This window comes from Bemisia tabaci, chromosome 7 (genome assembly GCF_918797505.1).
Source record: "Bemisia tabaci chromosome 7, PGI_BMITA_v3".
Classification (NCBI taxonomy): domain Eukaryota; kingdom Metazoa; phylum Arthropoda; class Insecta; order Hemiptera; family Aleyrodidae; genus Bemisia; species Bemisia tabaci.
This window is the reverse complement of record NC_092799.1, coordinates 9,407,967-9,435,713: the sequence shown is the minus strand read 5'-3', so window position 1 is coordinate 9,435,713 and position 27,747 is coordinate 9,407,967. Positions and strand designations below refer to the sequence as shown.

At 36.5% G+C, this 27,747-nt stretch overlaps 1 protein-coding gene across 5 annotated transcripts; it reads right to left on the bottom strand.

Moving 5' to 3' along the window:
• Positions 1-118: 118 nt before the first annotated feature.
• Positions 119-27,684, bottom strand: LOC109035292 (uncharacterized). Of its 5 annotated transcripts, none has more exons than XM_019048865.2 (23): positions 27,539-27,684; positions 25,818-26,032; positions 24,683-24,838; positions 23,900-24,045; positions 22,920-22,944; positions 21,751-21,849; positions 20,612-20,725; positions 19,439-19,810; positions 17,387-18,769; positions 16,846-16,894; positions 15,960-16,002; positions 14,808-14,944; positions 14,356-14,436; positions 13,090-13,281; positions 11,960-12,050; positions 11,573-11,732; positions 10,448-10,567; positions 9,573-9,749; positions 8,963-9,130; positions 8,264-8,362; positions 4,575-4,641; positions 2,475-2,614; positions 119-716 (listed from the first exon to the last, which is right to left on the bottom strand). In XM_019048865.2, the coding sequence occupies exons 2-23, from the start codon at positions 26,025-26,027 to the stop codon at positions 576-578; spliced, it is 4,170 nt and encodes a 1,389-aa protein (XP_018904410.2). In that variant the 5' UTR covers positions 26,028-26,032; positions 27,539-27,684; the 3' UTR covers positions 119-575. The 5 variants fall into 5 exon arrangements, with proteins under 5 accessions (XP_018904410.2, XP_018904408.2, XP_018904409.2 ...); XM_019048863.2 differs by having other exon boundaries at positions 11,573-11,735; positions 27,539-27,683; XM_019048864.2 differs by having other exon boundaries at positions 11,573-11,735; positions 27,525-27,663.
• Positions 27,685-27,747: the final 63 nt, after the last annotated feature.

Sequence of the window (27,747 nt, the reverse complement as noted above, 5' to 3'; positions counted from 1 at the left end):
TCATTAGAAAGAGGGAATTTCACTGTTATCATTTTTTCACGTCATTTTTTCACTTGTTCCAAGGACCCATCTTACTTGGTATAAGTGGCATTACTGCAACATAAAATTCAAAATGACAAATTTTTTTAAATATTTATTTGTCTAAAGTACAAAAATTTTACAGTTTCATAATTTTGATAAATTAAGATAGTTAACCTTACCTTATAATATCTTACTTGCCATCCAACAAACAAATAAAAAAAAAACTTCGCAATAGTAATGGCATTATGACTCTTCGAGAACGCATGCCTTTTCGTTTCATTCTATCGCTTCGGAATGAATATATACAACATCAGACGATCAATCCTAAACTGAGTTGCCAGTGATAAAAGAGAATTCACGCGTGACTTACAAAGAGAAACGCTTCCTACACTAAGCTTAAAATTAAAATCTTAACTTGTAAAAACAATATTTTCTTGATGATCCATGAAACTTGCAGGATAACTTCGATTTCAAAAACAATAACTCACAATGAGAGAGGAAGAGTGGCAAACTTACGTGAGACAATCAATAGTTAAACATGTAGTCAAGTAAAATTAAAAATATTTAATTTGTGTCAATTTGTTATCAGCTTGGTCAGGGTCCATCATGCGATTCCAGTCAGTTTGCCCAACAACGAATCCTAAGTTCCTCATCTTCGCCACGGCATGCCTCTCCTCCATGTCGGCCCACCGAACCTAGAAAAAAAATTTGAAAGAAATGTGACCATGGATGTAAGTACTCCAAATTGAGAACTCAATATGTACTGAAAGGCCATAAGCAAAGCAGTTTACGCAAGTCTCTATTAAGGATGGTCTGCAAACACTCGGCCAATCGGAGGAATCAATAACAAGGTGTCAACTAAAATTTTATATTGGGTTTTTCTAATACTTTGTATGACATTTCCTGATTTTTTGCGTAAATGAATTGATACCCATTTGATTTTACAAATAATCATACTTAATGAATTGGATGTGCTAAACTGCATATACTTGAGAAAATGCTTGATGCATTCGAAATTTCCTGATGCATGACTGATTTTCTTGCTGACTTCTGGATATTTTCAGGACTCTACGAATGGTGGACACCCTAAATACCTCAGTTTATGATATATGAGCCCAGAGGTCCCATTTCTTAAAGGTTTCTGCTCCTCTAATTTTGAGAGTCCTTCACGGTAGAATTGTCTTAAAAATATACATACAGGGTGTCTACAAGATTTTCAAAATGAAATTCCCTGACAATTCCAGGTTCTTTCCCGGTTTTCCAGACCTGCAGACACCCTGACATATCAAGGTCAATAAGGGTGCAGCTAGAAAATTTTCATTAGTAGGGAGAGGAGCGTCTATTTTCAAAAATGTCCCACAAGAGGGAGGGGAGGGGTTCAAGGGTCAAACATTCCTATAAATCGTGAAAAATGGTACCTTTCATTTTGAAAATCATAGAAAAAGAGGCCGAAGTCTAGACCCTTAGACCTACTTTTGTAATGGATATTTTAAGACACAGTTTAGATTTGGTAAGTAAACTTTAAATTTAAAGCAACACTAAACAGAGAGAAGGATTTCATCAATTATTTATCACTTCATCTGAAAAACTTGGCTCCCCTTCCATTTGTTATCCCGAAAGCCCACTGTAAAAAATAGTTATCATGGAAAAAACTACCTTAATCCTTCTTTTTCACTATTTGATAGGCTCAAAATCCTCCTCGAAGTAGCACTGAATTTTCTGGTTCACTTTGTCGTTCTGTCTTGGATTTCATCTTCTTCATCTCTTTTCTATGTAGCAACTTCATGTAGATTCGTTTCCTTTACACAAGTGCGGTCTATTCTTGTGCTCGTAGTAACAGATCACTGATGCTACTGATCACTTGAGGAATGACTAAAGACGTTCCCAAAAGAAGAAATACCAATAGCTGAAGTGCAAAACTATGAACTTCCACCCCGATGTTTCAAATTTCCATTCAATCATTATTTCTTTAACAAGAACAAGCCAACTTCATGGCTTGAAATTTATACAGAATATCGATGGCTATAGTGCAAAACCGTGTATCTCCATTGCGGTTTTCAAAATTTCCACTCCTTTTTTTATTTTTTCAAAGAGAAACAAGCCAACTTTATAGCTTGGAGATTATATAGAATATTCTGCTTACAGAGAGGAAAAATCAAGAAAATTTTTAAGAAATTATGAACATTAAGTAGTTTTATGAGGAAAAAATAGAGTATAACAAGAAATCTACAAAGTTGCAGCGGAGATACATGGTTTCGTACTTTGGCCATCGATATTCTACTGACAGAGAGGACAAATTAGGGCAGTTTTCAAGAAATTACGTTGACTCGTTTTCTGAGGTAGAAATTAAGTCCAACAAGAAGTCTGTAAAGTCTCAAACGGAGATAAGTGGTTTTGCACTTAGGCCATTGATATTTTGGTTTGTAAAATGATGATGTAAATGCGATACATACCCTCTTCTTCCCTGGAACCGTGGTTGATACCCTCCTCTCTGTGTCGAAAACGGCGTCCTCTGCGGAGCGGGAGTTGTTTTGGAGCCAGTCTCGGATTGAGTTTTCGGGGGCTCGCTTTTTTCGGAGACCGTCGAGTTGATCTGAAATCAGAAAGGTATATAACCTGAGACTTCTTCAAAGGCATAAGAAGTTCAACTCCAGCTAGGGTATTGAGAGATTAACAGAGGACGGGAAAGGTTGGTTGAGGAGCAGTAAAAAGGGCTCTCTTATTTCACGGTTCAACCCAAATAATAATTGGAAGTTCTCAAAGAAGCTTCCGAAATTTTTTTGCTTAAAGCGAAGCTGTCAGCACAGAAACTACATTTTCATGATATTGATCATTGAGTCCATTTTTCCGGTATTAAGCTCTAAAAGATTGTTGGGGAAGTTCAAATTTGTCACTATTAATTGCAATCGAACTTGTGTGGACGACTGCTCTTTTCAACAACTTGTACGGAGCTTCAGTTTCATTAATAGACCTTACTTCATTTGTAAATTCAAGGTAAAATAGTGGGGATTTTCTTGGTTCTTTTGGAGTATTCCATTTTTATAAAGGGTAAAAGTTCAAAATTTACACAAAAAACTACACACGGAGTATCAAGAAATTTGGCGCTAGAAAAATTTTTATAGTATCTTATATGACATTCCTTAGGCTTTCTTGAGCACGATGAGTGTTTAAAATCAATGTTTGTAAATGAAATTGTCAATAAAAGTGAGGTTGAAGAGATACTTCCGCTTCCGAACAAACGTTTCCTCACGGAGATGTGGAATCGTGGCTATGTCAGTGTGGATACTGCGCCCGCCGCACACTGTTATCATTGGATTTGATTTTTTTGTATACCTTATCCTTTTGGACTGCGATGAAACAAAAGTTATCCTCTATCACAAATTAGATGTTGCAACTTTTCGTCTCAATATGGCATGTAAAAATACCGAGGAATTCACTTATCAGCCTAGCTTTTCTCGAGGTTGGCACATGGAATTTTGATTTTTAAAGCTCATCTTGCTCACAAAATATCATATCAAATAAATCGAAATTTAGCTTACGCCAATTTTCTTGTATTCCGTGTGTAAGTTCCTCTCAATCCAGATTTGTTAAAATCGGAAAACCATTACGAAATAAGAGAGAAGCCATGAGGAAGAAAAGGAAATGGGTCATTAGAGAATTGAGTTTGTAAAAATGGAAGAAAAAAAAATGTATGATTAACCGCTCCCCTTAAGCAGTGTTAAAACAGATTTTGATCATTAACTTTAAATTGAATGGAGTAAAACCATGCAAAATCGAAGCGAGGGAATTTTGTTGTCAACTTTCAAAAAAGCAATTACAATGAGAGAGTTGAATTGACTTACAATAAATCCCTAGAAAAAACTGGAAGAAACTTCTCAATCTTACAATTTTAAATTTTTCTTTTTTTTTAAAAGCAAGATTAAAAAAGTTTCGAACTAAATCATTATTCATTAATTCAATTAAATTCATTATTCTTTCTTCATTCTTAATAAAATATTCAAAATAAGATCCTGTGAAATTAAAGATGACAAATGCACGGATTTAATTGAAATTTTCTAAGAAATTGATTTGATGAAATTTAAATTTTTTTAACGCTTATCAACTTCAAAAGAAAATTATCAGTTAATTATTTTTGAAAAAATTATATTTTCCCTCTTCCATATTGAGGAAAAATTAAACTTATCAACAACCAATCAGGATCTGACCTGAAAAGTGTTAACTGCTCCAAGATTTAAAATTACCCTTAGTCAAGGCCTCTCTAAGTCAATCTTGCAATTACTTAAACAGAATCTCCCCTGATTTTATTCATGTCCATGTGACTTCAATTACAAAAAAAGAAAACAAAAAACAAAAAAGCAAATGGACAGTTCGAGAGACAATCAGCAGTCATTAAAAAAACAGTACTAGCTGCGTTTCCTATTTAGGGTTTAGAAATTTTCAATTCTCTGAAAAAAGTTGATAAAGGAATGGAGAGGATAGGAAATAGGGAATAAGAACAAAATTAGATTAAATAACATACAGAACAAAAATATTAACAACACCGACATACACACCTTTCTTTTCATCATTGAAATCCATCAGCTCCCACTTGCTTGTAAACAAACTGGCCGGTATATCATCCTGAAGCAATCAAACTCACAAACAACTGGTTCGTACAGAGACAAAGCTAGAACATGGCTTGTTACGTTATGTCACAGACACAAACGACCTGATTCCACTAGGAGGTACATTCAGGATTTGAGAGCCACTGACGGCTGCCCAAAAGTTACTCTGTGTATATGATACACTGTGTATCTCTGTGTATCTGTTACTCTGTGTGTGGATATGGGAGAAGGAGGCGGGTTTTTGGAAAAATATCGCCAACCGAATAACTCCAATTTTAATCAGCCGAAAACAGGTGGTATTACGCTAAAATAGAAAAGTTACTACTGCCCAAGTGAATTCAAATGCAGAATTGAAGAGAAACCGGTGATCTCTTTCTTGATTTTAACATTTCAAGAGGTTGGATAAGAATCAGAAATAAATAACTTCAGTTCTTTGGGACAAGATCGTCTCTTCCCTGGAGAAAAGTTCCAGTTGGCCATTGTTTAAAATGTTACACTGGCTGGCAGTGGTAAATCTTGTGAGTAAACAGGTAAATCTCAACAAATCAAACTTTGAAATTTGCTGATAAAAACCTGGTGCAATGACTACTTTCATAAATCATATTCAATATACTCTTCCCATAGTAAATATAATAGCTATAATTAGAAACATGCGAAGTTCATGCTTGGTTTTTCTTGTTACAAGTGCTCAGCTATGCTGGATAAAACAGTATTTTATTGACAGAATTTTTTTTTCTCTACATGAAGTCCCCAAAAAAAAATGTTTGAGGAAGGCCAGGGAATTCTCCGCGCTATCTGACTCTCTCACAGCGACATTATGCTGCCAGTGAAAAATTTAGGGTCTTCACATTGTTCTGAATTAGTCAATTTTCTGGTTGAAGCAAAGTTCTGGCTCCATTGATATGATTCTTCTGATCTACCTGAACTTCTTTACAATATTAGGTTGTCAAAAAGTAATACATATGAAAATCACGGGATTTACATGCTAATGCACACCTGCCTTCCCATTTTTTACAGCTTTCACATTTGTTTCAAGCAACCAGCCACGCAACTGCGATTGTTTAGTTTCAGCAGCCCTGGAGTTAGGCACTCCAGTCCACGAAGAACCACACAATACACGCGCAAGAAGGAAAGAATGTGTGAGTCTTGTTTACTCATAAAGTGCAGAGTGATTCAAGGTGTTATCTTCAGATATGAAAAATTTTGCCGTCGTTTGCTCTATCTAAAAGTTTTGATGCGTAAAATTTCTTTCTTGCGGGCGAAAAAATTCAGATAAATTAAAATTGCATCAACTTTTACTCTACAAAATTCACCGCTGTTTAAATCAACTCCTTCTCTCCGGAAAAACTTAAAAAAGCAAAATGAGGAAAATTTAATCACGAGATTGTACATTTGGAGCACCCACTGCACCCCCCCTCCCCATTCCCAATTTAATAATTTCTAAGTCAAAAACTGTTTCATGCGAGCCGTACCCCCCCTCCCCAAAATACACTAAAATTTGTTGCCATGGATCACAGCAGTTTAGCTCCTTTTTGATACACCTTATCTCACTTGTAAATCTTAGTAAAGCAAAAACATATTCAATTTAATCCTAGGCTCATAAATTTCTGGCACCCCTGAAGAAATTAACTTCTGATTAGGGTGACTTGACACTTCAACATTAAATTCTCAGATATTATTAATTGGATGACCAAAATGCGAAAAATTCCAATTATTTGAGATATCATCCAAAAAAAAATCCATGATTTCTTTGTGCAAAAAGCAAAAAATCCTAGACTCCATGTGAAAACTTCATGGTTCCACAGCATGATCAACAAACTGTGCGCGAATTTCAAAGATGGTCGAAACCGTCATACAGCATTGCCGAATCTGTACATGAAAATCTTTGGATGGAAATGAGAAGACACAAAATAATAAATTTTCTGTGTGTTGCCCACCCAAAAATGACAATATGCCAGAAATCGACTCCCAATTCCCATCGTATTAGTACTTTCAAATACTGTCGAGTACTTGAAAACAAAAAAACATCAAGGATATTTGAGGTCTTTCCAAGAGTACATAAACCTTGGAAGCGAGCACATTCATGCACTCGCAGAACACAGAAAATTTGCGCAGAAATGAATTCCATGATATACCATGGAACGGTGATGATAAAAAAATTACTAATAGTAGAGAAAAGAGAGAGACCAGATCATACACATGAGCCTGAAGATGAGATGAGAGAAATATATAATTTGATTGTGTGAAAAACTGTTCAAACACACAAAGCGATAATGTATCAAATTGAAACCGGCGAACCGGTTACGAATAAAATACGGAGGAACCTTAAACCCAACACCCTGTAGCCACACAGTGCTTGGTGCTCCCACCTTAGAAACAAAACAATACAAAATTAAAATTTCTTGTCTTGCTAATCTTGGTGGCTTATAAATTGAGTCATCCTGAAATTCGAAATTTAAACTATACTACTTATTAAAGATTTTACAGTTGCTCATTGATGAACAACCAGAGAAAAAAATCAGACCCGAGCGAGTCAGAATCAGATAAAGATGGGCATTAACAGGATGTCATTTATCACGGCCATTCTGAGGAATGTTGATTTTCATGATATACTGTTCCCAACTCCATCTATTAGTCAGGCTAAATCTTCTGTGATCCTTACAAAAAGCCACTTCAGTTACTTTTAGAGCAAACCGTTTTCTTCCGATTCTAATTTGGCGCAGATATTTTCCCTTGATAGACGATGAGCAGAGTGAGAATTGAGGTACCATGAGACATTTTCCCTAAATTAAGAGCTCATGCGAATCAAATTGACTTTTCTGAGACTAACCGTGATTTTAAGATTGGTCGAGTCAAACTTTCTGCTTGCAAAAACAAGCCAAAATTAAAGTGGGTCAATTCTGTTATCAAGTAAAAACTTATCGTTGAGCAAATAGTTGACATTGCATTTCACTAAATTTTTCCTTCTCCTCTGATGAACTATACTGGTAAACTTATCAGCAAAACTATGCACAATGAGAAGACTCTCACTTCGCGGAATACCTTAAAATTACCATGAGCAGGTTTTTGACGCACAGGTCATTAAGACACCATTAGTTTTTTGGCCAACAAGCAATAGACTTCAGTTTAAAACTGAAATTTTTACAGATCTTTAAACCCGTTTATTGCCTGCTTTGATTCAAGAGAGCTATGTTTACGTAAAGAACGGAAAGTTTGAATTTACAAACACAAAAACCAATAATTTCTCATTTACGCATAAAATTTGGAAACTTTCCATGAGTCTACCATGTCCTGCATGAAATTTTGATGCGATAATATGCGCTGAGATGCTTGATCTCTAACTTGAAGTCCAGGATCATGAGCACATTCCAAGAATCTTCGCAACACAGCACTCCAGGGATTTCCGCCGCGGAGGACGTACCTGAAGATGGCATCCAAAATTCAGAGTAGAGAACGAAGGGCCTCCGACAAGGGCAAATAGCAAACTTCCCTTTTAGGTAATTTTGAAACGACAATTAACTTTGGAGTTATTCTTTTTCTAATTTTTTTGAGGAGGAAAAAATAAATTAAAAGAGGGAGAGCCATGAATCGAGCAAAAATAAAGATTGAGAGAAATCTTATAAAAGTCTAATTTTTACCTCTTGAGACTCATCGTCTTTTGCCTTCTCGGCATTCTCCGTGTCAGCTTTGTCTTCGCTTTTGTTTTGACTGTCATCATCTATGTCTTCCATGTTCACCTGGGCAAAAGCATTTATTAAGGTGCTGAATTATTGAGTGGATTTTCTCCAGGGTCTATTTTTAATTTAACTTCAATTAGGATTGAACAATAAAAGAGAGAAAAAAAGAAGAAAGAAAAAAAATAGGAAGAAAAAAAACCTAGGGCAAATAATGTGTTCAGTTTTTTTTGTATTTTTTCTTTCTCAACTGAAGTACTGTTTTCAGAAGTGACTCTGAGCTGAGTAATTATTCTTTCTCACTTTTTGTGCAATTTTCAGTAAAAGTTAAAGAAAAGGCAGTCAGGGCCAGCATTACGTAATTTGCAGAGTGTTTCATGCAGAGAGAGGGGGTTAAAAATCATAAATTGAGCCACATGTAATTTGAGGACAGCCTCTTGCAGAAGTTGAATTATTCAATGATGAAACAGTTACTCTCTGGGAAGGGTGTACTGACTAAACATGAGAAATTATAACTGACATCAATCGCACAGAAAAGAGAAGCACATAAATAAAATATAAATGTTACCTGCCTGATTCAAAAATTTTAGAAGATTAACATGTTCAATAGACATGTGTTCCATATTCATCTACGTTCCATATTCATCTACCAATTGGACTTACCTCAGTAATACTGTCCGATTGAAGGAGAGGTCTAATATCCAGCGGCACCTGAGCGTTAGGGGTCTTCTCCCATTTGTTGACAATGGCTTGAATATCAGCTTCAGAGCGGTTGTGAATATTCCGTTTCAAGCACTGAGCAACATCTAAGTCCATTTCGCAAATGTAAGGCTGAAATAGATAAGTAAATATTTTAAGAACGAAGTTTCATCAACATATTATTTTGGATCACAGTTCCTTCATTGTCCAATTCCTTGGCTTTTCTTGACTTCTTTTGCTCATCCTTAACTCCAAAATTTCCAAATTCCCTGGTTTCCCATCTTGTCAGAAATATGTACATTATTTCTAAACTGAGCCAGAAAATGTAATTCCGAATTGCAAAATGCAGACCAAAAGCGGATGATCTTTCTTATCTTTACATTAGTTCAGTTTCAGCATTATGATTGTCTACTGAAATTAAAGCTTCAGAGGAAACAAACCGAAATAATTTTTTCCTCAAAGATATCAAGGTAAGTAATCTTATTACATATTGCTGTAAAAATCTTTGTAAAAGGGTATACTACAGGCTGATCGTTGATGAATGCATGAGAAAAAATATTAAAATAAAACTCACTTTAAAACCGTTAGTCTTGCTATGACCAACGATTTCACCATATTGTGCGATTTTATCAAAAACACTATCAACAATGATGAAATTAAAGAATCCTTCAGTGACTGTTTTCCTGAATGCCTTCACTAGTGATAACAGATACGTTTTCTCCATCCCAGCTTCATAGACGTACTCCATTTTCTGCGAAACACAATGCATTAAAATATTACTTAGAGACAATTGAAGTATGACCAATGTGGCTATATTGCTGCTGACAAATAGATTACGTAAAACCACCATGCACTTGAAATAAATTGAGAAAGTTTGAACAAGTTTTTCGTCTGGTGCAATGAATAGGTTTTACTGAATAACAGCGAGCTAATTTTTTGGTGATTTTGGCTAATCCTGCTGCTGTTGTGATTTTGACAGTTGTAAATACTCAGGCTTCAAATTTTCTTTTACCTTTTTCTTGATCCGAGTGCATTATGAATGCTACAAGGTTTGCACAGAATTTCGGAAATGGAATCCCCACATGTTTGCAGAAATGCCATAAAATAAAAAAATGTGATTTAAAATAGTTTTCCTGCAAAACATGTTACTCAAAACATCAAACATATTTTAGAAGGCACTTAAATTTAACAATTTTTCTCTAGCACTTTCGTTATTTTTCCTGTCATTTCCAGATTTTCTCTGACTTTTTAAAATTCCTTGACATTTTCCAGTTTCCCCGGTGTTCCAGACCATAGCAACCGTGTTGCTACTTACTTGAATTTTCTGCACTGATGCACGAGTTTCAGGAATTTGAGGTGTCCTATGTTACATCCTTTTGCCACAATAGGTAGATAAAGATAATAGATTAAAGGAACTATAAACGAGGCTGTAAATAAAGAAAAACTAACCTTTGTAGTGACTTTCTTATTTGTATCAGGATCGACTTCTTCCTTTTCAACTTCTGTAAGGAAATAGTCATCCAAGGACAATATCCGTGGTGCTGTTCCACCCATTGCAACTTCTTTGTCCTGAGATGAGAAAAGTTGACAAATAATTAATTGAGAGACACATGTAATGAGTCAGTTGAGTCATTTTTTTTTTTTTATTGTGTCATTCGAAAGGAGTAAGTGACCGAAGCTTACAGTTTTTTTCCTAATTTTTTTTTATGACTGCAAACGGGAAAAAAGTTCATTTGAAAGTGCCAAAAATTAGGGTGGCCTAAAACGGCGTTTGAACCGCGCGCTCGTAGGTTTTGAATGTACACGTCACGATCAATATGGCGGCGGAATGCAAAGTGTAAGAATACACGGCGGCGGCGCGTTGGCGGTGTGATTTTGTAGGTCAATTGGAGGTTATGTAGGTTACTTTGTTTGAGATTCATATCCATTGTTCTTAATTCTCTAAGCTTTTCAATCAGAATGCAATACAGATGCATGTAGATTATGAAACTTTCACACAGAACTTACTTAACCAGATTAGTCCAATTTGGATTAGATTTTTTCCTCCTTAAAAGTGCTTTTATAAACTAACTGATAAACTTTTCAGTTTACCCATGAAATTTTACACAGGAGTAACAACTCTATGACCCTGTAAAAATTCCTTGCCACTACTCCATTAGAAGACAACCCATGAACAACATAAAGAGACGCAATGCGTTTAACTAAATGACAAAGTAAAGAATTCAAAGGTTTTTCCTTTTTATCTGAGATATTCATTTTCATCTTGTCAAAATTCATAGTCTCCAGCACGAGAAACTTATTTTGTCACTGCTGCTTCAGTATTTCTGCAAACATTTACTTTTTTCATGGGGGAACCATTGCACAGATGTCTGAAAATTATAGTGTCTTTTTTTACAAAAGTAAAGAAAAATCACTTGAAATTTCCAGCAAATTCATGCAAAGGTTCTCCTATGAAAAAATAAAATGTTGGTAGAAATACTGAAACAGCGCGATCAAGATACATTCCTTTGTATAAGAGATAACAAATTTTCATCTATTGGTAGATATAAGAAAGTAATTCTTGTTTTACCATACCTTAATTAATTTTGCTACGTAAGATTTTCCAGAACCAGGTGGACCCCTGAGTATTATAACTATTTTTGTTGGTCTGTTATTTCTGCCAGGCGGTTCTAGTAAATCACTAATAGAAACAGACTGTTGCTTAGGACCCGTCGACGCACTTGAAGGAGCGCTGCTACTACAATCAAAGAAAACAGACTAAATTTGTTAGGTAGGCTGAAGGAAGATCGGTTAAAATAGACACAAATTTAGAGGAATGAGTCATTGAGGATTCCTTTTACTTTAATCCATTTTTTTGAGCAAAAAAAAAAACAAAAAGGGAAGAAAATTTAATACGTGGAAATTTTATCTCTTGATTTAACATTCAAAACTAAACAGAAATGAGGTGAAATTCAATCCTACCTTTCACCTTGCTGTTTGGAAGAATCCGTTTGAGGTTCTGAGTTTTTATTTGAATCTCTTTCAGAGTCTTTTTCTTCAAACTTCTTGCCACCTAGACATGATTGGAAAAAAAAGAGGAGTTCAGTGAAAATAAAACACGGAAGATTGAACAAGCACGATAAGTTAGAGTAAGTTTGCATTTTGTATAGCGGTTGTATTAATACTTTTAGACGACAAGCACAAAATAAAATTAGTCTGAAAGAATGTGAACATAAATGTTACCAAGGTAAAATTGCTGCGAAAGTGGTCATCTAGTTACTCAAGGCCCTGTTCTATCACCTCTTCTTACCCTTTAGCCTCTGTTTAAAATAAGTCAGTAGTACCCATTGCATTTTTTTAAAAATCCGTTTTCTGGAAGTAAAGGGTAAACTAAGCTTTTAGGAGTTTTTTCAGATTTTTTTATGACTAAAAGGCAAAGATTCCTCATTAAGAAAATGTCAAACACGGATCCATTTGAAACGATATTCTTGGCAGACTCTCATGATGTAGCCAAAAGGGGGAAACAGCATTGGCTGAACACATCTTCTGACATTGCCTTACTATTTCAACTAAACTATCAGCTTTTAATAAGCTTCACTTAGAAATAATTTTTTGAACTTTTCAATCAACTATAAAGTTTTTTCACAAAATTTTATGTTCAAGAAACTATCCTGCAACCCAGGAAAAATTCCTTATCACTGCAACATGCATCATTATCAGGTTTGAAAGATATGAAAATTTTTTTCTTGGAGGAGGAGATGGATTTCCTGACAACTCTAAAGATCAAATTTTTTTGAACACCTGTTTCGGGAATTTCAGAATGTTAATTCATCAAATCCCTAAGGTGACAAAACGATTGGAAAAAGCTTAAAATACCACAGCTAAAAAAATACAGTAGATTCAATAATTTGCTGAGAATGTCTAGGCATAAAATTTTATAGCAGGTGTATAGGTAAAATGGTATGGAACTTTGCTTGAAGAACCGCCATTTTTTGAAAAACCTTGATTAAAGTAAGTCTTCCTAAAATATTCCATACCCAGTTTTATAAGGGTACAATGATATGGCTATTGATAAACTCATGATTAGTTAGGAGTAAAAACTGGAGTGTTACCTCTATCCGTACTGGGAGATTTCCGTCGAATTGGACTCCTAGATGGATTCTCGCGCGAACTCCTACTAGGTGAAAACCTTCGCCCAGGGCTGCGGCGTGAAGGAGACATTCTACGAGGTGGGCTTCTTCTCACAGGGCTTCGACTATGTCTTGATCTAGGCATTTTATCTTCATATTCACTCCTTCTAATACCTGAAAAAAAAGGAATAGAAAAGTCAGTTTCAGGAAGGATTATCATAAAACAATGATTAAAAGCAAGGGATTTGGTGCTGAATTTCAAATATTCTATTTATCATACAGAGATAAGTCTAGTGGCCCAAAAAACGATGTCTCCTGCACTGTTATCTAACTTTCCTTCTCATTGAACAAGACCATCTACACAGGTCAGTCATTGTGCATCTTTTGGAAATCCACTCCCCCGCCCGGCTATAACTCGGCCATAGCCAATCTGACGTTACATTGGCTGCTCCCATAAGAAATACACAGCCAATTATACGTCATTGCACAGTAGAGTTCCAAAACTCGTCGTTGGAAATGACTGAACTGTGTAGATTGGTCTAGCTCATTAAAAGGATGAGTTGTCTCCTCTTGGATATGCCAACATGAAGTCAGTCGTGTATTTTTCTTGTAATGATGAAAAAATAAAAATGACCATCCACAAGAAAAGGAAACTTGATCTATTAACATAGCAGTTCCAACCATAGCATGTTCCAAACATAGCAGATCATGACTGGAACACAAAATTGTCAGTACCCTCTATTGACAATAAAATTAACAAGACCAGTCTTAACTTATTTCATGTTTTACTAGAAAGAGTTTCCAATCAAAATTTAGAAAAAACCATTTTTTGGATCGAATCAACATTAATCGTTCTGCCGTAAAGTTCACAAGGAACGCAGAGAGTTCTTAGTCTTCCCATTTTAAAAGCCTGTTCCTTCTCAAATATTTCAAAACGATAACGTTTTTCCCCGAGGCAGAAACAAATTGCTGCTGTTTTGCCTAAAAATACAGGGTTCTCACAACAGTTTTGAGGAACATGTAACTTTTACTTTGATTTAGTGGAAAAAACTCAACTTTTACACTGACAGACATCGGCTGCTCTCGCTTTTAAAGCCATTCTTCAGGGCCTTTTTATTTTCTCTTCACAACAATCACAACAAATGAAAGGAAAAAGTATACCCTGGCCTTTTGTAAGTAAACATCCTTTTTGTATTGGGTACTAAATTATTCAATAATTTACTTTTGACAAGTGGACATCTGAGTTACCTTTATCGTAAACTGAGGATCGGCTGGAGTAGTTAGCGATACCGTGACCATAGTCTTGGATTGTAACCGGTTCAAAGAAGTCTGAAAATGACAATCAAAGATTGAGCATTAAAAGCTTGGGAATGCTAATCATAATGAAATAATTCCAATTAATACAGGTATGAAGTCGAAAAAAATTAAACACAGGTCTTTCTTAACTTTTTAATTTGAACTCCGAATGAAGAATTTCTTCTTTTTTTTTTTAAATACAAGCAGTAGAAGCCAGTGGCTGAGGCAACAAGCCATTTGATTTCAATTCCTACTGACTAGGGAAAATTATTCATTTCCTCAGAAACACTTGATAAATTGACAAGTCCCTTAACAATACATAGAGCTCAGTCCTTAAGCCTGTCCTAAAAAAAAAAAAAAAAGAAAATAATTGAGTCAAGATACATTTGAGAATGTAAACTTACCAGGTTCAAGTCTTTTATGGTTGTAATCTATGACTTTAGCAGGCCTCAGGAATTCTACTTCCAAACGAGGGCGAACTGGAGCTGGCTCAAAACGTGATGGTGCAGGAGTAGGCGCAGGCTCGGGTCGGCCCCATTTCCTGTCAAGACAAACCAAATTAGAATTCATTAGGTCATTAAAAGATATGGGTTCGATTGTTGATCATTTGCGTACAAAACGGTCTGTTTCACGCAAGAGATACAGCCAAAAAAGTATACTCTTTATGGGTAAAGTTGCACTAAAATGACATTGGGAACGTCAAACATTTTGAAATCCACTCCTTAATACGCAATGTGCGTAGTGCGTAACACGCTTTTCCAAGTTTCCCACGTCTGCAGGCAGTTTTTCTCGATCATCCCCGACCAGGTTTGCTCGTGTAGCTGGGTAAAAAAACTAACTTAACTAAACAAACGATTTCACTAGCGTTTGTTTCCTTTTTCTTTCTTAATTTTGCAAAAATTAAAACTTTGAATCAATTGAAATCTTACGCAAGGAGAGTTTATAACAGTTCAAGAGATTGGTTGTATAGTTAAGGTAGGTCTCTTTCCGGGCAAACCTACCTTCCCACCACCAAGAGAAACTGCCCGCATACACAATACATTTGAAAAAGTATGTTACAAACTACGTAGATTGCCCGCTAGAAGTGGATTTCAGACTTGTTTGATGTGCTCGACGTGATTTTCGAGTGAATTTATCCTTAGAAACTACATTCAGTTGGCTGTATCTCTTTCGTGCAACAGACTCATTTTTCGGGATATTTTCATCATCAAAATGCAGGAAAAAAAAACAATGTGTAATTATTTTGGCTGACTTCACTATTTTCAGGGGCTTGACCTCAGTCATAATAACCGGTATGTAAGCAAATTATTGTATTGTAACGTATTCACCAAGAATTTTTTGTTTTCTGAAATTTGTATGATTGGCCCATTATGTACCTTTGGTCAGCAGTAATGAAGACTCAAAAGTTAATCTAAGAAGGTACATTGTTAGTATGTCTTGACTGATTTTGCAGCATGGATTAAAAGGCTGAACACAGCTAGCAAGAGAGCCATTATGAAGGAATTGATTGGATTGAGGATATAGGAAAAGAGGAATGAGGAAAAAAAAGTACTTACGGTCTATCACTATTAGGTATATTGCCGGGTGACAAATTTTCATCTGTAAGATAAATAAAAAACATAGTTACAAAAATAGTTTCAGGACTCGGGAAGATGTTCAACAGTAATAAAGGTACAAAACATGAATGGTCTTGTGTAGCAAGAATTGAAAGTCTCGAGCCATGCCTGAGAATTCTCATTTTGCATTGTGCATTTGGTTTTCCTGCTTTTGCTTCTAGGTGCCTTCATAAAATTGAGCATGTGGCATATTGATGGGTATAAGGGGGAAAAGGATGTGAATCTCGATTTGCCAAAATGCCAAGCCTCAAACTCTTATCAACCATTGACGGCGAGATAATCAACAAGGTTGGATACTTTCCGGACAGACCTCTTATGCACCTTTATGCTTTGGTCATTGATGCGCTACCTATCTGCAAGAATACAAGCCATAATTAAATTGTATTTTTGACAAAGGGCACCTCAATTCCAGCACCTGATTCCTAACCTGACAATGAAAGGGTTAACCGTTGCCTAATTTCCTCTCGTTTTGTGTATGATGTAATTGAAAAAAAAAAAAGAAAAAAAAACAACTAGCAACTAATCTATCTTAGAGTTATAGGTGCATCTCCATTATAATATTCATCTATGAGAAAGTTAAGTTAATGTTAATTAGATAGTTAATAAATTAGTTAAAGTTAATTAGAATAAGAACATATAGTGATTTTACTAATTAATATTCTAAAATTTTCTCATGTTTCAATTTTCAAAACGAAAAATGCAGGCAAGGTGAAATAAAATGCGGTAAGTTCCCATGATAAGATGATTTGAACTAAAAGAATTGTCCACAAAGATCATACCAGAAAAAGAATGCTAATAAGTAGAAAAGACAAAAAAGAAAACTTGCCTCTAAAGGGTCTCGGAGGTCCAAAATCATCATCTGGAAACTTGTTCTCCTGTTGAAGATAAACTGAATAAGTTATTATGTTCATACCACAGAAAATGATAGTCGCAAAACAGGAAAAAGACGACTAACCTACTTAGGTACACACATACTTATGCAACTGATAATTTTACTTAAAACTGAATAAAAAATCAGCAGACTCTGAATTGAAAATTCTGAGGCACTCAAGAGATATGATGCTTCACACAAAGTAAAATATACAGAATAAGAATTTAACTATGTTAAAAACCATAGTAAGCTTTATCAGTCTTGCACTTGTCTCAGTAAAAGACAACCTCTAAATTACAAGAGAAAGATGAGAAATCTAAGACAGATTTGATGTTGTGGCTCAGGAAGGCCTCCCTAATATTGGTAAAAATTCAAATAATTTTGCTTCCTCTAAATTATAATTTAATAAAATGTTCTTCTTACGATTTTATTTTTCTTGTTTTCAGGTTAGTTAAGTACCGAACAATGAAAAAATAAATGTATAAAATTTTCATACCGTATCAAACTTATTTCTGCTATCGAATCCTCTATCAGATCCATCAAAACGACCACGTCCCCTTGCCTCGAACCTGCCACGTCCTCTGGGCTCATCAAATCTGCCACGTCCCCTAGGTTCATCAAACTTTCCACGACCCCGAGGCTCATCAAACCTATCATCCATTTCATTGAATTGGTCTCCGCTATTCGGTCCATCAAATTGTCCTCGCTCTTCAAAAGGCTCTCTGGTCCTTGAGTTATCGAACTGTCCTCGACCTTTTGATCTAAAATCATTCATAGCTGAACTTTGACCGAACGGAGCATCAGTGATTGAGCTTAAAGGTGGGAGTCCGGCACTGGTTCGTATCCGTTCAAGAGCGTCTCTTTTATCCATTAAGTAGCTTGGCCTGAGGAGGCTGCCGGCATTATTCAAACTACCTCCAAGAGAGGGTTTCGACGGTTCCCGGTCAGTAATGGGATCGTCAAACCTGCTTTTTCGCTGATTGAAGCCTTTGTTCCCAGTGTCTCGAGGGCCTGATCTATCCATGAAACCAGGAGGCTTATTCTTAGGATCAAACCCAGGTGGCCCACTTTTGAATTTATTATAATCAGAATATTCTTGATCATCGTAAGACCTATTGAAAGACCCATTGCTTTGTACATCCATATCGTCATCTGGGTATTGACTAGAATCTTGAAAGTCCCGGTTGAACCTTCCTCCTCCGCGCTGATCGAATCCTGCTGGTTTCTGGAGGAGGCCGCCAGGCCCTTTCTCTTTTCCACCTGACGAGTCAAAGTAATTATTCTGAGATCGAAAATTGTCAGACTGGGAATCTTGCCCCCTACCGAATCGGTTGGATGAGTCGCCCGGTTTGGCTTTGTCGCCGCCGAAGGCATTCGGACCTTGAGAACTATTTTGATTGAATGGGGCTGCAGTTGGTGGGGCAGTTGTAAATCCTGCATTGGGCATTCCTGGGTACATTTGCATGGGATTTGGCATTCCATACATATTGGGTGCACCAGCAGCAGGGGTCATTCCGAATCCATCTGGCGGTGGTGCTGAGAACATTCCAGCTGCAGGTGGAGCAACATTCGGTGCGAACGATGGAGGCATACCAACTTGCTGATTGGCTCCTTGCATGAAGGGGGGCATCTGCCCAACAGGAGGCGGAAACTGGAACGGTTTGTCATCGGAGGTAGTTAAAGGTTTGTTCATGTCGCGGCCAGAGTAGTCGTTCCTTTCTTGACTGTTTTTACTTGGATCATTTCTGTTCCCCGAGTCTCCTTCTTGACCAACAAGGTCTAAGCCAGGAATACCTTTGCTTCCGGACTTTAAGAAATCAAGTGGAGCCGTATTGGTTTCTGGATTCATGGCTGCAGCATTCATTCCTGGGAACTGATTCTGAAAAACATGACAAATATAGAATTAGAATTAAAATGAATAATTTTCATTGGGTTTTTCAGAGAGGTACACATTTTGAAACTAAACTGCAGTGTGTCTGCTGTAGTTTCAGGGCAAAGAGACTAGGTTCTGCTTCGGTAATTTGAATTTTGAGGTCTGGAATATGAATTTCAAGTGGCATTGACCGAGAATGATGTCCTGTGAGTACTATATTATTGCCGGAGAAATCTGCTTTGTGCATCCTTAACATATTCACCAAGTGATGATTCCCGCAATTTTCACTAACCCCTGAAAACTCACTGACTATGTAGCTAAAAACAATGGGAACAAAATTGGACGCTGCTCTTTAGTTGTTCCTAGGAGTCATAAATTAGCAAGTTGGATTTTCCTGATATTTTAGATAAAATTTCTACATTTTAGGCACAAACTGACTCTCACTTAAATTTACAAACCAATATATTTGATAGATTGAATCAAATGTTTCACTATTGCATGTGCTGAACTGCATGTGGTTGAAAAACGCTTGACCCACTTTGAATTTCCTGATCCTGGACCGATATTCCTGATACTTTCCGATTTTTACGTAAGGGGGACGAAATTTAAGAGCATCCAAGGACTCTTCGAGGCATCAAAAATCTTAAGAGATAATAAGTGTGCAGAGAGCCTCACCATGGCTGCCTGAGTGGTTTGCTGAGTCATAGGGGGCGGCACTGCCATTCCTGGGAAGGCCCCATAACCAGGGAAACCGTAAGCACCAAAGCCTGCCATAGCCGCGGCAGGATTCATTGCGGCGTTCATTTGGAACATGGCCGGATTCATGGACCCAGCAGCGGAGTTCATACCGCTCATCATAGTTGCTGCAGCTGATACCGCTGGTGCTTCGTTCTTCTTCGCTTCTTTGGCAGCTGCCTCGCGAGCTGCTTCTTCCTCCTTCTTGATCTGCGCCTCTTTGGCTTCTCGACGCTTCTTCATCTGCTCGCGCCTATCCAACAGTTGCTCCCGCCAACTTTCCCATTTCGCCTCATATTCTTTGTACTGGTTCTGGAGAAAGTAAAATTGATGAGAACGCAATTTATGTTTTTAAATCTGCTTGAACTGGGCAGATTATTCTTAAAATTGGAGTTATTCATAATTCAACGCAATTAAAATTCATCTAAAATTCAAAACAAAACCTGTAAATTAATGTTTTCAAGTGCCAATCATTTGAAAAGCTGGGCCGATGAGTGAATTTTTTCGCCTGGGACACCCCCATTTTTTCTAGAAATATTGTGACAGATGACTGTTCAGTGCAGCAAGATTGTTGGTGGTTTTTCCAGAATCATCACAATTAGGCATAAAATACACGTAATTTGAAAAATTCAACACTGCGAAGAGGGTCTTCTCAGTTGCGTTCGCCCTAAATAATAATGTAGGAAAATTTTTGTTGACATAATGAGTTGAGCTATTTCACTTTGAAGTGTTATTTATAAGCTTTCATACTTTTGCTTGTTTGGCTAATATTTTTATTAAAGCATCTTTTTCTTAATGGTCTTCAAGAAAATAGGCAGAAAAATTCAAATATGGTCTCACAAACCGAAACATCCCATCCTGACAAGATGTTCAATTTTTTGGGATGACACACATTTTTTCAGAAAAACTGAGATACGCCAATTTGACTGGATTGAGTTCAATGGCATTCCCATCTTTGTTAATAAAACTCTATTGGATCTTATTTCTATTGCTTCATTATGATGCGGATGCAGATCTTTTTTGGCTTGTTGCTTTTGTTTACATTCTATTTTTTGTATTTGGGATTCTGCCTGTCAAACTATTAGAAATAGAAATACATAAAATGCAACTTACTTTATCAGGATGATTAATGTTCTGTTCTTTCCAGCGTAAGAACTGACTCTCCCAATTTTTAAACTGCTGGTCAAAAGCTTTCTCGGCTTCCGCCAACTCTTCAAGAGATTCACCCTAGAAAAAGGAAAGAGATTAATTATTTTTTTTTTTCAAAAATAGGATAGAGAGCCCAGAATAATGACAGTTAAACAGAGAACATGAAACTTAAGACAAGAAAAACAATGCTAGAAACAGACAAGAAAAATGAACTGCAGGATGTGCCAAGGTATCAAAATTAAAAAAGAACAAATGGTAAAATGAATGTACAAAAGACAAAGCAGAGTGGCCGATCCAACTAAACAATACTGAAATATTGACTTCTTGATTAAAACTCAGAAGCAAATGGATTCCTGGCTGAGAAAATCACTTATTCGTTATTCACAAATCTCAAGAGGGTTATTTCTAAGAAACAAATATTTAAGCCACAACCATTGCTTTTAAACATCTGGAGTGTAGTTTTTCGAATAACGACTAAATCAATTTTTTGCAAAAGAGTGTAAATTAATTGGAACAATTCAAAATTACCACAGACAGTCCATTTATTACAAAAAAAAATGCCCGGATTTACAGGCTAGGTATCCTAGGCAATTGCTTGTCCTTAGTAATTTTGCATGATGCAATGAACTTACAATCTCATGAAAAAAAAAATCAATTCAATTGCAATTTAATTGAATTTAATTTATGTACATTCAAAAAATTTGTGGCTTTGTTATAAGCTTTTGATAAGTATTAAGATAAAATAGAGCAGAGACTAGAAAAATAGTAACAGATTGATATGTCAATTATTTATGCACAATTCTAAAACTCCTTTTCAGTTACTAGTTTAAAAAATGTTACACCTTTTTTCACAACACTGCTGATGATTTAATGGGAGCCCTAAGATAATGATGAAGAAAAAGTAATTTCTTGAAGGAAATAAGGGTTTTTACACGGTGGCCAGATAATGATCAAATACAAATTTGATGATGGTTTGTACTAGACACAAGCTTCTAGTTGTACGAGAAAAAACAATTTGAAAGAAGCAAGAGAAAAATAAAAGAAAAACCAAAACAACGATGACAAAAACAACATCAACAGGAAGAACGACCAAATTTCCTCACCTTTTTAGCTTTATCATCTACAGACTTGTCGCTCTTGAATTTTTTTGCATCATCTTTACTATCTTTATCATCAAAACCCCGCTTAAGGCTTTCATCAGCCTGTCAACAGAATCGAGAGGAATGGTGCCATTAAAAGCTTAGAAAAAGAAAGAAACCACACAATTTTTTGCTGAGGCACAGTTTAACGTTCAACCCATTCCCTTGCAATTATGCATTTAATTTTTATTCTTCTCAAAAACGGTAACTTTGGACACCTCTGAGTAGTTCTGAATTAAATTCGGTGGTTTTGAAATTTGAAATGGTTAGTAAACAAGAACACAGTTAGAAAATAAACAGTTTTTACAGATTTAGCATTCTCTTTTTTTTTTATTTACAACTGTCTGATCAAGAAACTTGCAAAATCACTGAAATCAGCTATGATCACACATGAACGTTACGTGATGTGCAGACACAATAAAACCAAGCCATCAAATGGGAGGGAAAACCACCTTGTGAGTAAGGTGGTCACTGATCATACGACTCTTGTTAAGATGAAACTAACTAATAGACTCTCAGAGAGTTCTATGATGAATTTATGCACTTGTCAATTTAAGGGAATGGGTTAAAACTGACACCTTGGGCTTGGGATATCTCAAAGCAGCATTCCTGTAATTTGGCGATTTCAACACTTGTCTCAAAAACACTAAGTCTTCAATGAAAATGCAACCCTCCCCCTTGGATCTATTATTTTCAAAAGCTGTTTTGCAAACCTGTCTGATTTAAGTTCATGCAGTTTTTTGATGATCTGATTCATTTCTACTTAGAAAAGCAAGTATTAGAATTGGAAGTTCTTTTCTCACTTTAGAATATTTTGAACTTCTTCCAACTTAATCAAAATTTTGCAAAACTTTCCTGGCCTTTCACTTCTCGAGAAAGAATCAGTTATCTTGGATAGATGAGCTTTGAAGCTTACGCTTTTGAAGATATTGAAGAGCTTACTGTTGGAATAAGTTGAGTGACATTTTTACTCGAGTCCTAACTTATATGGAAAATACGAATTATTAAGAGTTTTGGTTAACCCGAGGGATCTCAAAAAAAAGTCATGTTTGAAATCTGACAAGCATTAAATCAAAGTTAAGAGGAAGGAGAGGAAAAAGAAAAAGAAAAAAAAACAATATTATTATCAGTACCTGAGATCTGGTTCCTTTGTTACTCCTAAGACAGAAAAAACAAAAGAAAAAATATTAGCGCAAAAAAGTCAATACTTTACATCTCAGACTCTCAAAAAATTTGCAAAGGGCACGGTGGTAGATAGAGTAAAAACTAATCTGAGATTCACAGTGAGAGTTGTTTTGTACTTTCTATTGTATCTTGTATCTTCTTCCTCTTGGTATGTATACTTTATTGCTTCAATATTACAAAAAATGCCATTATAATGAGAGTGCAGGGTGCAATTATCATTTTTGGCTTTATTAAATGAGCTAAGAGTAACTTCTGATACTCATGATATGGAAAATATTTCATTAATTTTTCATAGAAGCGCAGAAAATTGTTTTTTCTGGGATTTCACGCAGATACTAAAAAAAGTCTTGGGAATGTTTCTTGTTAAAACTCATAAAAAAAGGAACAATCTAGAAAAAAACTCGGCAACTTTTAAAAGAGTGAGACTGCGACTTTCCTAACCTGTTCATGAATACAAGGTCATCCATTTCCTGTACTCTATTTTTTTGGAAATCCAAAAACTTATACTGAATTTGATAGAAGTATTAACCAAATTAGTCTTTGATGACACCTTTTTGGTGACCTAAAAAAATGAGCCACTCCTACATCGACTGGGCATTAGGGGGAAAAAAAGTCTTTTTTTCCAAGTTCATAGTCTTATAGAAAACAGCCCATGGTGTGATTGTGAAGTGATGTGTTTAAATTGGAATTAAATTTGACAAATAGATCTTGACATGCGGCTGTAAACCCGAATCAAGGATGCTTGATGGACGGACAAACACTCTTTCAGGTTTTTTTTTTTTCACTCCAGACACTTTAAAACGCCTAGATATGATAAAATTTTAACTTTTTTTTCTTTCATTCTATCTAGGTTGACAACACTTCCCCTTCTCGCTGGGGGGAGGGGGGGGGGGGGGTTGAGAGGTGAGAAAGTAAAACCTGAGCTTACCCTGAGTCATACTGAGTTGATGGTTGAGATGGAGCTGCGGCAGTTGGAGGAGGAGGCTGCTGGGGAGCAGTTGTTGGCAATGGTGGTTTCGGGGTTGCGTCTGGTGTTGGCGCAACACCCATTGTAGCGTTCATGTGAGCCTGATACTGAAAAATTGAAAGTCACTAATTTTAGACAAGATGAATTGAAAGTAAATTGTGAAAAACTGATGCACTGCCTATTGTCCACTGCCCTCCAATGTAAAACATCTGTACTTAACTTTGAGAGTTAATTAGGCCCAGTACATAATTCCGATGTGTGCGTAATTGCATTTACGCACATTTTTGAGGAAATTTAACCCTCTTATTTAGTTATTTAAGTCTGATCCAATTTGTGAGGATGCCTAAATATTGAGGGCAAAATGCGTAATTTGAAACAGCAACACTGTTTCTGAAAAAATATCTGATTACAGAAAAATTAACAAGCGTTCATCCTTATTATCTTCAAAATAATTGTGGCATACCTACCACTGGACAAAGTTTCTATAATTTCTTCATTTTCCGATTGCCTGAATTTTTATGCTTAGGTCTGACTCAAAAATTATCCAAAAATTTTTCAACCCCTGGAAAACTACGAAAAAACTACTCTCTCACTGACTAGTTAATTTTGAAATGCTCTCTAAGTTTTGCACGTTTTACACGACCTGTGGATGGGAAAAAAGTTTCGCTTTACTTTATTTCTACCCTATCTAGTGGTCCCTTGACTTTCTGATATAATCCAAGAGTCAAAGTATTTTTTACTCACTTTCTCCCCATACTGTTGTTGCCACTGGGCATATTGTTGCTGCCACTGTTCCCACTGCTGCCAGTTTTGTTGTTGCGCCATTGCCCACTGCTGAGGTGTGTAACCTGCTGCTGCTGCAGCGACTCCGGCACCACCAGTCGTTGCTGCTGTCATCGCCTATAAATCAAAGAAAAAATATAACTAGATATATTTTTAAAGAAAACTTGTAGTTAAGAGTTCCAATGCTTCAGCAATCAACAAAATAAAAGAAAAAATAAGTTCAGTTCCCTGAACACGATGCAGATTTTGCAATCAAAGATATCAATCACTTTAAGTGAAAAGCAGCCTTGACCAACCTCAAGAAATGAAACGCAGTAGACGAATTAACAAATACAAAATTATTATTGTTGTTATCAAAATTCAGCTCATTTTCCAAGTCTGCAATGGGATTGTTGCAAAGTTATCCAATTAGCTCACTTCAGTTATTAATTCAATTCTACTAGTAGCGTAAAAAATAAGAAATTACTTCATCTTTTACATTTTTTTCATTTTACCGAATCACAGCCGAAGCAACTACTTTCGACAGATTTTAGCGATAAAATCATTCAGGCGACCAAAATTTTAATTTTCACCTGTTATTTTACTGAAAAATGCCAAAATTTCCTAATTTCTGGGAAGTTTTATCACGGATATTTTTGGTTCAAACAGTTATACCATCTACATTAAAATACTTGCAATTCTCTAATTTTCCCTGTCGCTAAACACTGTTACAGCTTCACTATTTTTCCTAACATGACAGAAAAACTAGCAATGTGAATTTTAGTCTCATTAAAGGACTGGCTTTGACTGACCTGTACTGTTTGTGAGGTCTTAAATTTTAGAAGTAACATTTTACATAGAAACCTCTGGCATCCTTCTCCCTTCAACCATATTCTCTTGAGAAATATATGTCTTCCTTGACAGTTAGCATCTTTGCAGTAAAACTACTGATGTTTTCCATTTTTCAATATTCACAGTTGAGGAAGTAGAATTTTAATGACAAAAGGGTCTAAGAGCTTGTAGCAAAGATTTTTTCCGTAATTAAACCGATGACATTTTCCAGGTTTTCCTGATCCTTGACTTCATACTTTGAGGAATTAATAAGAAAAATACTAACGGCTGGGTTAAGGGCAGCTGCTTGAGCATTGTACATTGGATAGGAGCCCATTGAGAAAGCACCAAGAGATTGTGTCGCTGCTGCCCCTGTAGCGGCAGTGCTTGCTGTGCTGGCTGCTGTAGTCGGTGGAGGCATTGAGAAGCCAGCCATACTTGAAGCCACACCAGTGGTGGCGGCTTGCGCGCCCCACTGTCCCCATGTTGCCTGCATTGTACCTGTAAGCAGATAGAGACAAAGTTACATCTTGCATCAAGTCACAATAGACTTAATTTTAAAAATAGATAAGTGTTTCCAACAACTAGTGGCATCCGATCTATTTCTTAAAGTGTACATGTTAAACCTGTCACCATATTTTCCATGTGAAGAGTTCACTTTTCCCCCAGAAACTAACCTTGATTTACAACTATTAGAGCTTGCGCATCGTATGTTGAGACAAACGTCAAAGTATTGTTTGTCACCATTCACCAGTGGTGCCACCTGACTGCATGTATTAGCCTGTTGAGTGGTGCGAATTCGGAGCTAATCTGAGATTGACGTTTGTCTCAACATACCATGCGCAAGCTCTAGCTTGGCATTACTATTCAGCTACGGCAAGGCCCCAATAGCATCAAATCAAAGGTTTTCTTTCATCAACATTTCGCATATATATTTTCATTTCCAACCTGACAGTTGGACTGTGTTAAACAGAGAGGAACCAAGCCACATCAGCTATAGGCAAATTTAATTGAGAAATTCAATTTTTTGCATGAAAACGATAGTGCGGATTTTTCAGCATATTCAGGTGAATTTCCTGCATGTTATTCAACAGGTTCTTAAACATTTTCAAAAGGAATCCGCACGAACATTCTCTTGCAAAAAATTGAATAGCCCTGATAAATTTAGCAGTAACCGATGTGGCTCGGTTCCTTTCTGCTAAATGCGGTCCAATTGGTGTAGGCAAAAACTAAGTTTAATCTCCTACTGAGCAGGGCTAAAAATGGCTGCAAAATTGCCTCTGCCATGTCGATGATAAATCTTCATGTCCTCAAAATCTTTGCACCATGCTTACTGTAGTTTACTTATTCATGAGCTTGAGAACTGGGAGTTATTACATCAGGTTTCAAACTTAGGCTTAGATTTGTCAACACTCTTTCAGCACAGTACTGGAGCCACTTAACATAAACGGAACAAACTCCACGGTTGAAAATAAAATGGGAGTCTCCCAATATCGTTAAACTCGATGAAATGGTGAACCTCCTTGGCTGGTTCACCCGTCAAAAGTTAATGTGACTAGATCTTGACGGCATGCTCATTTATCTTCACTGCACTATTGCTTCAAGTTCACAATTAAACCCCACTCTTGGAGGCCAATTTTTGCAAATTTTTGGCACCGTTCTGAAGGGGAAAAGTACGAACAGTGTTCATATCACTGGGATCCTAGCCGTAGCTAAGGAGTCCCATCAGAGGTTCAATCTGCGGTTGCTAGGTGCTAAGCAAACTGAGTGAGGCTGCTTGTTGGATACTCTATCCTAGATACTATAGTTTTAATTGGTGATAAGGAAAATAATCGAGAGTGAAAAAGAGGCTCCGAGACTTTCGTAAAACTAAATGCCAATTAATAGGCCTCTGCTTGGGGGTGATGTTTGGGTAACATGTTTGGACTTGCACTTCGAAGGGCGTGCGTCACCTTTTAACGTATAAAGTCTGTAAAAAATATGGTAGACTGACCTTAGGATGCTTACCGTGCTCTTAATTTTACATGAATACCACTGATTTTACGATACTTAGGAGAAAATGCTGATAAAATGCGGGGAAAAAACACTCACGCACGGGATTTTCAATACCTCCATTAGCAACTCATCGAATTATTGTCGAACACCGGAAACGCGTGCTTGGTCATAGTGTCGAATCACTCGAATCGAAAAAGAAGATGTCGACGGTCAAATTGTCG